This window comes from Bos javanicus, chromosome 25 (genome assembly GCF_032452875.1).
Source record: "Bos javanicus breed banteng chromosome 25, ARS-OSU_banteng_1.0, whole genome shotgun sequence".
Classification (NCBI taxonomy): domain Eukaryota; kingdom Metazoa; phylum Chordata; class Mammalia; order Artiodactyla; family Bovidae; genus Bos; species Bos javanicus.
In genome coordinates, this window is record NC_083892.1 from 36,708,401 (window position 1) to 36,720,992 (window position 12,592).

Here is a 12,592-nt window from a genome sequence, read left to right on the forward strand (position 1 = left end):
CATGTTGTAATCATCATAGTAACAACGGTTTCAGTCAAAAACTATCCATGAATGATAAAACCAGTGGGTGACAATTTGAGGAGGAACAGAATATTTAAGGCTTCTCCCAGAAGTTACGTGTTAATAACAAAGGGGGGAAAAATACACTTTACAGTAGAGTAAGCTGGTGAACACAAGTTAAAAAGTGTTCCAACTGGAGGTCACCAACAATGGGGCAATGTGCCCCCTGATGAATGAAGGGATGAAGCCTTGATGCAAATTTCCAGGCAGAGGTTCTGACTTGGTGGGTCTGGAGGATCCTGAGAACTGATATTGGAACCAAGCTCCCCAGAGGTTCAGCTGTAAGTAATCCACATCATAACTGGCTTCTGGGCATGACTTCCTTGTTACCCTTGTCCTTCGAGCTCTGAACAAAGTTGTGCCTGCAAACTCCCAGGAAGTACCACAGTCTACTCTTTCTGCACAAGTGTCTTTCTTCAATTTGGCAGAAATTCTCATCTACCTAGAAAACTTTCTGCTCATTTTCAGAACTGCCCCCTACCTCTGCATCTCCCCACTGTGGCCCCTCTGAAGCTCTCCTTGGTTACCTTTATGATTGTCTGTTTCTTTGGAATTCTGGGAGTTAATCATCAGCTGAAGAAAATCCACACGTGGCTGTAAGCAGAAAAAAAATTTCTATGAAAGAAAGTTACTTGTGAAGTCATAGACAAATCAGGAGTGCAGTATTTAACCTCTTTCCTGAGAGTATGGCCCCTTATAGAGCAGAAGTCTGACTAGTATTGCCTGAGTCCTCAGTGAACTAACATTCACCTACAGACCTTGGAGAACATGACGTTTCCCAGAGAGAAACCTGCCATTATGTCAACTGCTTTCTGGTCCTCACTCTCTCTGATCTTTGGTTTCTCTGGCTTTTGAAACAGCTTCTTTGCCAAAGAGTTGCCTGCTGTCTCTCCTGTCACACCTGTTTGCTCAGGAGAAAATCCATGACTTCGATCCTTTTTTTCCTTCCAATTTTAATTCTTAATGAATTACCACACAAATTAATCCCCTCACATTTGCAAAGTACTTTGGCAACTTGTATAGAAGCATCTTCAAGGCTTTGACCCTTTCAGAACTCTATACAGTCTTCAGTGGCATCCTGGGTACAAAACCCTCAGTCCCCCTGACCTGCAGACATGCTTGTGCTGGCCTCCAGGCTTCATGAAGGTAAAGGTGGGTTAACCAGCTTGCAGCCTCATGGCCCAGAGAAGACCCCTGCCCATGCCAGACTAGGAGACAGCTCCAATTTAACACAGAATTCACTCCACCAGCTGCCTGATGGGGCTTTTCACTACACAATCTATAATATAAGAGTCTTGGAATCAAAGTGATTCTTTACCAGTACAACATCTCGGGCATCTATAATATCAGTAAAATCATTTTTAAACAGTAATTCTTATCCTTTAACAGTTTATTGAATGGAAGTGGTAAAGCTTTCATCTCAACAATATTTATGCAATGACATACTAATGTGCATGCCTACTATTAAAACATCACTCTCTGGCCCATTTTCTTATTTCTTCCCCAATCTCCACCTTTCTCATCCCTTCACAATGATATATTAATAATCCCCCAGTTCTAAAATCTATACTTCTCAACATATCTTTTAAAAAATACAGAGAAGTTCACAAATCATATGTGTACAGGTTAACAAATTTTCAAAACGTGAACACCCTCATGTAACCACCACCAGATTTTACCTTTTGATCATCTTTGAGGCGACTTTCTTTTATTCTTTTTACAGATTTTGCCAAAAAATTCACAGCACTTTTTGGAAACATGGTGATATTTAATACTTCAAAGATTGGGACAAGGAATGGAAAGAGTACTATAGAGAAGAGATAACAGAAAAGCACAGTGAAAATTCAAAATTTACACAGCAAGTATAATTTGCTCTATCTATCAGAGAAAGATACCAGGTTTCTCAACCAGAATCACTCCCTGTACGACCTTTGCTCAGACCTCCAAGTCAATGACTGAGCAAGGCCAAGTCCACTTATAGGGGCCGTCACTATAGTAGTGAAATCAGTGGTCGTTTTGGCCTTTTGGAATGATTAAAAAAAAAAAAACAAAAACAGAATTATATTCCTTAACTTCCTAGTTTTTTACCTATTGGATTAGGATTTCTTTGGATAAATCACACTATAGTATGCTAATTAACCATTTTCTGCAAAAAACCATTCAAGATAGAAATAAAACAGTATATATCTTTTAACTACAATGGAATTAAATTAAAAATCAATAACCAAAATTGGGAAATTCACAAATACATGGAAATTAAACAATACACTCCTAAATAAACAATTATCTGTATACTATATCAAATATACAACCAGGAATTACTTTGAAATAAATAAAAATGAAACTATTACTTACCAAAACGAATGGGATATAGAAAAAACAGTGCTCATGGAAAAGTTTAAGGCTATAAATATCTACTTTTAAAAAGAACAAATACCTCAAGGCATGAACCTAACTTTCCACCCTAACTCACTGAAAAAAGAAGAGCAAACTCAACCTAAATCTAGAAGAAGAAATTAATAAAGACAAGAGCAGAAACTAATGAAATAGAATAAAAACAATCGAGAAAATCAATAAAACCAAAAGCTAATTCTTTGAAAAGAACTTTTAAGCTAGTAAAGTGAAAGTCACTCAGTTTTGTCTAACTCTTTTTGATCCCATGGACTATACAGTTCATGGAATTCTCCAGGCCAGAATACTGGACTGGGTATCTTCCCCTTCTCCAGGGGATCTTCCCAACCCAGGGATCGATCCCAGGTCTCCTGCACTGCGGGTGGATTATTTACCAGTTGAGCCACAAGGGAAGCCCAAGAATACAGGAGTGGGTAGCCTATTCATTCTCCAGCGGATCTTCCCAATGCAGGAATTGAATCGGGATCTCCTTCATTGTAAGTGGATTCTTTACCAACTGAGCTATCAGGGAAGCACTTTGAAGCTAGATAGACCAAAGAGAGAGAGAGAGAGCTCAAATATGTAGCATCCCAATGAAAGAGGAGTGATTACTGTTGACATTAAAAGAATACCAGGAACAAGGTTCACCAATAAATTAGATAACTTAGACAAAGTGGACAAATTCCTTAAAAGACATGAAGTACAGAAGCTAACTCAAAAAGAAAGAGACAATCTGAATTTTTCTATTAAAAATTATTAAACAGGAAGGTTGATTCCTCCAGCTTCATTCTTCTTTCTCAAGACTGCTTTGGCTATTCAGGGTCTTTTGTGTTTCCATACAAATTGTGAAATTATTTGTTTTCGTTCTGTGAAAAATATCGTTGGTAGTTTGATAGGGATTGCATTGAATCTATAGATTGCTTTGGGTAGTATACTCATTTTCATTATATTGATTCTTTGAATCCAAGAACACGGTATATTTCTCCATCTATTTGTGTTATCTCTGATTTCTTTCATCAGTGTTTTATAGTTTCCTGTATAGAGGTCTTTTGTTTCTTTAGGTAAATTTGTTCCTATTTTATTCTTTTTGGTGCAATGATGAATGGCATTATTTCCTTAATTTCTCCTTCTGATTTTTCATTGTTATTATATAAGAATGCAAGGGATTTCTGTGTATTAATTTTATATCCTGCAACTTTACTATATTCATTGATTAGCTCTAGTAATTTTCTCATGGCATCTTTAGGGTTTTCTATGTAGAGGATGATGTTATCTGTAAACACTGTGAGTTTAACTTATTCTTTTCAGTCTGGACTCCTTTTATTTCTTTTCATCTCTGATTGCTGTGGCTAGAACTTCCAAAACTATGTTGAATAGTAGTGGTGAGAGTGGGAACCCTTGTCTTGCTCCTGATTTTAGAGGGAATGCTTTCAAAGCAATATTGAGAAAGAATGGAACTGGAGGAATCAATCTTCCTGACTTCAGACTATACTGAAAGAAAGTGACAGTGTTAGTCACTCAGCCCTGTCTGACTTTTTGGGACCCCATGGTCTATAGTCCTCCAGGTGCCTCTGTCCATGGGATCCTCCAGGCAAGAGTACTGGAGTAGGTTTCCATTTCTTTCTCCAGGGGATCTTTCCAACTCAGGAATTGAACCCAGGTCTCCTGCATTGTAGCCAGATTCTTTACTGTCTAAGCCACCAGAGAAGAGTATACTACAAAGCTACAGTCATCAAGACAGAATGGTAATGGCACAAAGACAGAAATCAATATAGATCAATGGGACAAATAGCAAGTCCAGAGGTAAATCCACACACCAAAGATGCCTTATCTATGACAAAGGAGGCAAAAATATACAATAGAGAAAAGACAGTCTCTTCAAAATGTTGTGCTGGGAAAACTGGTCAAATATGTGTAAAAGAATGAAACTAGAATATCTTCTAACACCATACACAAAAATAAACTCAAAATAGATGAAAGGCCAAAAACTATAAAAAGAGGAAAACAAAGGCAGAACACTCTCTGACATAAATCACAGCAAGATGCTCTAGGACCGACCTCCCAGAGTAATGGAAATAAAAACAAAATAAACAAATGGGACTTAAAAGCTTTCCCACAATGAAGGAAACCATAAGCAAGGTGAAAAGATAGCCCTCAGACTGGGAGAATATAGTAGCAAATGAAGAAACTGACAAAGAATTAATCTCCAAAATATACAAGCAGCTCCTCATATAGTTCAATACCAGAAAAATGAACAACCCAGTCAAAAACTGGGCAAAAGACCTAAACAGACATTTCTCCAAAGGAGACATAAAGATGGCTAATAAACACGTGAAAAGATGTTCAACTTCACTCATTATTCAGTTCAGTTCAGTCGCTCAGTCATGTCTGACTCTTTGCAACCCTATGAATTGCAGCACACCAGGCCTCCCTGTCCATCACCAACTCCCGGAGTTCATTCAGACTCATGTCCATCGAGTCAGTGATACCATCCAGCCATCTCATCCTCTGTCGTCCCCTTCTCCTACTGCCCTCAATCCCTCCCAGCATCAGAGTCTTTTCCAATAAGTCGACCCTTTGCATGAGGTGGCCAAAGTACTGGAGTTTCAGCTTTAGCATCAGTCCTTCCAAAGAACACCCAGGACTTTAGGATGGACTGGTTGGATCTCCTTGCAGTCCAAGGGACTCTCAAGAGTCTTCTCCAACACCACAGTTCAAAAGCATCAATTCTTCAGCGCTCAGCTTTCTTCATAGTCCAATTTTCACATCCATACATGACTATTGGAAAAACCACAGCCTTGACTAGACAGACTTTTGTTGGCAAAGTAATGTCTGTGCTTTTGAATATGCTATCTCACTCATTATTAGAGAACTGCAAATCAAAACCACAATGAGGTATCATCTCACATGAGTCAGAATGGCCATTATCAAAAAGTCTGCTGCTACTTCTGCTGCCAAGTCACTTCAGTCGTGTCCGACTCTGTGCGACCCCATAGATGGCAGCCCACCAGGCTCCCCCATCCCTGGGATTCTCCAGGCAAGAACACTGGAGTGGGTTGCCATTTCCTGCTCCAATGCAGGAAAGTGAAAAGTGAAAGTGAAGTCGCTCAGTCGTGTCCGACTTTTAGTGACCTCATGGACTGCAGCCTACCAGGCTCCTCCACCCATGGGATTTTCCAGGCAAGAGTACTGGAGTGGGGTGCCACTGCCTTCTCTGATCAAAAAATCTACAAACAATAAATGCTGGAGAGGGTTTGGAGAAAAGGAAACTCTCTTACACTGTTGGTGGGAAAGCAAACCAACCCAGCCACATGAAGAACAGTGTGGAGATTCCTTAAAAAACTGGGAATAGAACTGCCATATGACCCAGCAAGCCCACTGCTAGGCATAAACCCCAAGAAAACCAGAACTGAAAGAGACACATGTACCCCAGTGTTCATGGCAGCACTATTTACAATAGCTAGGACATGGAAGCAACCTAGATGTCCCTCAGCACATGAATAGATATGAAAATTGTGGTACATATACATAATGGAATATTACTCACTATAAAAAGGAACACTTATGAGTCACTTCTAATGAGGTGGATGAACCTGGGGCTTATTATACAGAGTGAAATAAGTCAGAAAGAGGAAAAAAATACTGTATATTAATGCACATATATGGAATTTGGAAAGAAGGTACTGACAATCCTACATGCAGGGCAGTAAAAGAGACACAGATGTAAAGAACAGACTTTTGGACTCAGTGGGAGAAGGCAAGGGTGGGGTGATTTGAGAGAATAGCACTGAAACATGTACATTACCATATGTAAAATAGATGACCAGTGGAAGTTTGATATATGAAGCAGGGCACCAAAGCTGGTGCTCTGGGATAACCCAGAGGGATAGGGTGTGGAGAGGGGTGAGAAGGGGATTTCAGGATGGGGAGACACATGTATACTTGTGACTGATTCATGTTGATGGATGACAAAAGACCTCATAATATTGTAATGTAATTATCTTCCAATTAAAATAAATTAATATACTGTAAAAAATTATTAAACAGAAACTACTCAAAAAGAAAGAAACAATGTGAATAGACCTATAAGAAATACAGTTTGATTTGATAATCAAGACACCACCCACAACTTGAAAATGAAAAGCTCAGGTCCACATGGTTTCCATGCTGAACGCTACTCAAATAATTAAAGAATTAATGCCAATTTTCCACTAATTCATCAAACAAATAGAAGATGACAGAATACTCTGAAAGTCACTCTTCAGAATCAGTATTAACCTGGTGTGAGAAAAAATAAGATAGTAGAGGAAGAAAAAAACTATAGATCAATGTATCTATGACCATGGATACACAGATCCTCAACAAAATACTAGCAAACTGAATCTACTAACATATAAAAAGATGTATACATCATGTATAAGTGTGCTTTATCCCAGGAAGGCAAGGTTGTATAATATGCCATTTCAATAGAGTAATAAACAATGACCACACAATTATCTAATAGATGCATAAGAAGCATGTAACAAAAATCCAATACGTGCTTGTGATTAAAAAAAAAAAAAAAAAAACAACTCTCAGCAAACAGAAACAGAAGGGACTTTCATCAACCTGATAAAAGGAATCTATGAAAAGCACATATTTAACAACTTACGTAAACCCATAGTTAACACTAATACCTAATAGTGAAAAACTGGATGATTTTCTCTAAGATTAAGAATAAGACAAGGAAGCCTTTTTCACCACTTCTACCCAAAACTGTACCTGACATTCTAACCAGAAGAATTAGTCAAGAAAATTAAATAAAATATATCCATATAGGAAATGAAGACTAAACCTCTGCTATCAGACAACATGATATTTTATACAGGGAATCCTAAGAAAACCACTAAAAACCTATTAGAAAAAATAAATAAGTTCAGCAGGGTTTCAAGATACAAGATCAAGGCAAAAACCACTATGATATTGTAAAGTAATTAGCCTCCAACTAAAATAAAAAGAAAAAAAAGATACAAGATCACAACACAAAATCAATTGTATTTCTATATTGCAATAAATAATATAAAGTGACATTAAGAAAATAACTCCACTTACAATAACATCAAAAAGAATAGAATAAGTAGGAATAAAATAAAAGATGTAAAATTTACACTCTGAAAACCACAAAACCTTGTTGAACTAAATTAAAGAAGATGTAAATAAATGAAAAACATGCCATGATCATGAATCAGAACATTCACATTGTCAAGATGGCACGTTGACAGATAGAAGATATTCCCTATCAGAACTCTAGCTGAGCTCTTTGAATAAACTGACTAACTTAGCATAAATTCATATGAAATTGGAAGGGGCTCAGAGAAGACAAAATATTACTGAAAAAAATAATAAAGTTATAAGACTCACCTTTCCTGATTTTAAGACTTACCATAAAGCTACATTAATCAAGGCAATGTGGCACTGGCCTAAAGATGGACATATATCCATGGAATAAAATTTTGAGTCCAGAAATAAACCCACGTGTCTATGGCCAACTGAATAATGGAAATGTTTCCAAGACCATTCAATGGAGACAAAACAGGCTTTTCAGTAAGTGGTGCTCAGACAACTGGATACCTATAAGCAAATTGCACCAGGACTATTGATTTAAGTAATAACTGAAATTTGTACCTTTTGACCACCATCATCCAATTCTATCTCCCAAACCCTGTCTCTAGTAACCAAAAATCTGACATCATTTTTCTATGAGTTTGGATTTCTTCCTTTGATTCAACATATAGTATTTGTCTTATCTCACTTAGCATGAGGTCCAGCCACATTGCTGCAAATGAAAGAATTTCCTTCCTTTTTATGGCTGAAGAGTATTCTGTTGTGTTTGTGTCTGTGTGTATAAATACCACATTTTTCCTATCCATTTATCCATCAATGGGCACTTAGGTTATAAAAACCATTGAATTGTATATTTTAAATTGGTGAATTATATCTCAATAAACCTATGAAAAAGAAGAAAGGGAGGGAGGGAAGGAGGAAGAGAGGAAAAAAGAATGAGAGGGAAGGAGGGACAGGAGGAAGAATACAGAAAAAGAAATGTAGTAGGATACTTACCTACTGAGAGAAGAAATGGATTGAGGATATTAAATCTTAAGAGCTTCTTAGCATTCTCCACAAAGGGATCTTGCGGGTTGCCAAGGGAATCAATATTCACTCCAAATGATGTGCTAGTAATCACATCCATGCTGTAGGCCCCAAAGACACTGAGTAGAGAAAGACAGACACAGACAGTTAAAATCAGGACCAGCTGACTATCCATATCCAACAGAGTCAACAAGAAAATCATATAAAATCAGATGCCCAGGCAAGACAGGTCAAGAGCCACACTCTCTCAGAACCACCTGCTGGATCATGGAAGACTGTCTGCTACTATCACTCACTCCTGAGGTGTGTATGAGTGTGAATGCTGCAACTGCCCCCGTGCTGGGGGGATGGGGACACTAAGGCAAGTTAGACCCCACCCCCCAAACTCAAGGAGCTCAGTCACAGAAGGATAGAACCCATAATCAGACAGAGGACAGTAGTGTGCTTTGACTATGGCAATAAAAGGTGTATAAGGACTGTGTCTGAGCAGAGCAAAGGGAGCAAATTCACTCTTCCTGGGGAGTCAAGAAAGGGGACATTGATCTGGGTCTCACCTTACCACAGAATTGTGCTCAGAGCTGATGCCCCTTTAGCGCAAAAGCAGAGTTGATATACAATATCACATTAGTTTCAGGTGTAGAAGGACGATTTTAAATACTCCATTTAAAGTTATTATTAAATATTGACTACATTCCTTGTTAGGTACAGTCTATCCCTGTAGCACAATTACGTTATACATTGCAATTTGTACCTTTTAATCATCTGTCCTATCTTGCACTCCCCTTCCTACTTCTCACTGGTAACCACCACTTTGTTTTCTACACTGTGAGTCTGTTTCTGTTTTGTTATATTGATATTTATTCATTTTATTTTCAGATTCCACATACAAATGATAACATGCAATGTTTGTTGTTCTCTAACTTATTTCACTAAGCATGATACCCTCTACGTCCATACATGCTGTTGTAAATGGAACAGTTTCATTCTTTTATATGGCTTGGTAATATTTCTTGTGTGGGGGGTGTGTGTGTGTGTGTACACACATGTGATACATCTTCTTTCAACATTTATCTACTGACAGATACTTACATTCTTCCATATCTTGGCTACTGTAAATAAAGCTGATAAAAGAAATGGGGTGCATGTATCTTTTCAAATTAGTATATTCATTTTCACTGGGTGTATACTCAGGGTGGAATTCCTGAATCATATCACAGTCCTCAGGCTGCAAGGCAGGAGATTTGGGTTCGATCGCTGGGTCAGGAAGATCCCCTGCAGAAGGGAATGGCTACCCAATCCAGTATTCTTGCCTGGGAAATCCCATGGACAGAGGAGCCTGGGGGCTACAGTCTGTGGGGTCACAGAGAGTGGGACATGACGGAACACAGACAATAGTTCTCTTTAAGCTTTTGGAGAAACCTCCATATGGTTTCTCACAGCGTCTGCATCAGTTTACAGTCCACCAACCTTGTACCAGGGTTTCCTTTTCTCCACATCCTCACCCAAACTTACAGGTGTTGGCTGGTTTTGTGATTTTGATTTGCATTTCTCTGATGATTTGCAATGTTGAACATCTTTTCAATTGTATATCTTCGCTTGAAAAAAATGTCTATTAAGATCTTCTGCTCATTTTTCATTGGGTTGTTTGTTATTTAGATTTTGGGTTGTATGAGACATTTATATATTTTTGGATACTAACCTCTTATCATCATATCATTTGCAAATTATTCTCCCATCCATTAACTAGGTGGTCTTTTCATTTTATCAATATTTTACTTCACTGTGCAAAAGATTTTTAAGTTCAATTAAGCAAAAATAAAAAATTAGGTCATTTGCTTATTTTTACTCTTGTTTTCTTAAGAGTTAAATCCAAAAACATATTGTTATGATATTTATGGCAAAGAGCATTCTGCCTATTGTTTCTTCTATGTTTTAATGATTTTCCAGTCTTACATTTAGATCTTTAATCCATTTTGAGTTTTGTTTTTCTATAGGGTATAGGAAAATGTTCTAATTTCATTCTTTTACATGTAGCTGTCCAGTTTTCCCAGCATACTTATTGAAGAGACTGTCTTTTCTCCACTGTATATTCCTACCTCCTTTATCATAGATTAATTGACTCTAAGTATAAGGGTTTATTTTGGAGCTCTCAAATTTATTCAATTGATATGTGTCTGTTTTGTACCAGTAAGTAGTCTCTAGAATCAGGAACAAGACAAGGATGCCCATGCTTGCCCTTTCTACTCAATATAGAATTAGAAGTCCTAGCCATAATAATACAAGAAAAAGAAGTAAAATGCATCCAAATTGGAAGGGTACATGTAAAACTATCACTATTTGCAGATGAAATAATACTTTATATAGGCAACCCTGAAGTTCCACCAAAAAACTAGAATAAATTAATTCAGTAAAGTGGCAGATAGGTGATTAATATGCAGAAATCTGGTGCTTTTCTATACAGTAATAAAGAACTATAAGAAAGAGAAAATAATAAAACAATCCTGTTTAAAATCACATTAAAAGAATAAAACACTTAGGAATAAACTTAATCAGGGAAGTGAAAGACCTATACTATGTAAACGATAAAATGATGAAGGAAATCCAAACAAACGGAAAGATGCTGCATGTACATGGATAGCTACAATTAACGTTTCCAAAATGTCCATACAACCCAAAGCAACCCAAGTAGATCTAGCGCAATCCCTATCAAAATACTTGTGGTACTTTTCACAGAACTAGAACAAATAATCCTCAAGTTTATATGGAACCATCAGTTCAGTTCAGTTCAGTTCAGTCGCTCAGTCATGTCCAACTCTTTGCAACCCCATGAATCGCAGCACGCCAGGCCTCCCTGTCCATCACCAACTCCCAGAGTTCACTCAAACTCATGTCCATCGAGTCGGTGATGCCATCCAGCCATCTCATCCTCTGTCGTCCCCTTCTCTTCCTGCCCCCAATCCCTCCCAGCATTAGAGTCTCTTCCAATGAGTCAACTCTTCACATGAAGTGGCCAAAGTATTGTAGTTTCAGCTTCAGCATCAGTCCTTCCAATGAACACCCAGAACTGATCTCCTTTAGGATGGACTGGTTGGATCTCCTTGCAGTCTAAGGGACTCTCAAGAGTCTTCTCCAACACCGCAGTTCAAAAACATCAATTCTTCAGCGCTCAGCTTTCTTCACAGTCCAACTCTCACATCCATACATGACCACTGGAAAAACCATAGCCTTGACTAGATGGACTTTGTTGGCAAAGTAATGTCTCTGCTTCTGAATATGCTGTCTAGGTTGGCCATAACTTTCCTTCCAAGGAGTAAGCATCTTTTAATTTCATGGCTGCAATCACCATCTGCAGCCATTTTGCAGCCCAAAAAAATACCATACAAGACCATAAATAGCCAAAGCAATCTTGAGAAAACCAACAGAGATGGAGGCATCATGCTCCCTGACTTAAGACCAAACTGTATTTTTGTCTCCCAGAATATCCAAGGTGACACTTAAGCAGAGAAGTTAATCCTGGCTCATGTACACAGAAGATAACTTCTGATATTTTCATGAGCCACCACTCATTCTTGGGTGGCCGGCCAGCTGGCATTGTAAACCATACACCTGCTTCTGTTTGGTCACTAGAGTAACTCAGCAGTAGGAATTTGGCTCCAAGGCACGAAACACAAGGGTCTCCCTGGAGCTCAGAGGACCAGAAGCTCCACTCCTACTTACTCTTTCATGTTGACGGACTTGCCTTTTTCTGCTTCCTTCCTCAGGTTCCTCACCAACACATCTCCATACTTCCCAATGATAGGGAACATCTAGACACAAAACACAACAGCACAGGAAGTTAAATGTGGAGAAGTTTTCAAGTTTTAGAAGAACCTGGTTTTCAGGGGCATGGAGCCGTAAATGACATTTTATTATGAATCTGATGATGTCTCTTTTAGGATGTGAAGATAAAAACCATTTTAGGAAACTCAAATTTGGCACACGCCTTAGACAGGGATATGAATTTATTTTCTAC

The 12,592-nt window shown here is 38.2% G+C and overlaps 1 protein-coding gene across 2 annotated transcripts in view; it reads right to left on the reverse strand.

Annotated features, from left to right (window-relative positions):
• The window catches only part of LOC133238934 (cytochrome P450 3A24), an 85,598-nt gene that overhangs the window by 12,727 nt on the left and 60,279 nt on the right, over positions 1 to 12,592 (reverse strand). For both annotated transcript variants that reach the window (XM_061402597.1, XM_061402596.1), the window contains exons 6-9: positions 12,298 to 12,386; positions 8,551 to 8,699; positions 1,740 to 1,867; positions 588 to 654 (exon numbers count right to left, since the gene is read on the reverse strand). In XM_061402597.1, the coding sequence (XP_061258581.1) occupies positions 588 to 654; positions 1,740 to 1,867; positions 8,551 to 8,699; positions 12,298 to 12,386 (433 nt within the window). The remainder of the gene's footprint in view (positions 1 to 587; positions 655 to 1,739; positions 1,868 to 8,550; positions 8,700 to 12,297; positions 12,387 to 12,592) is intronic.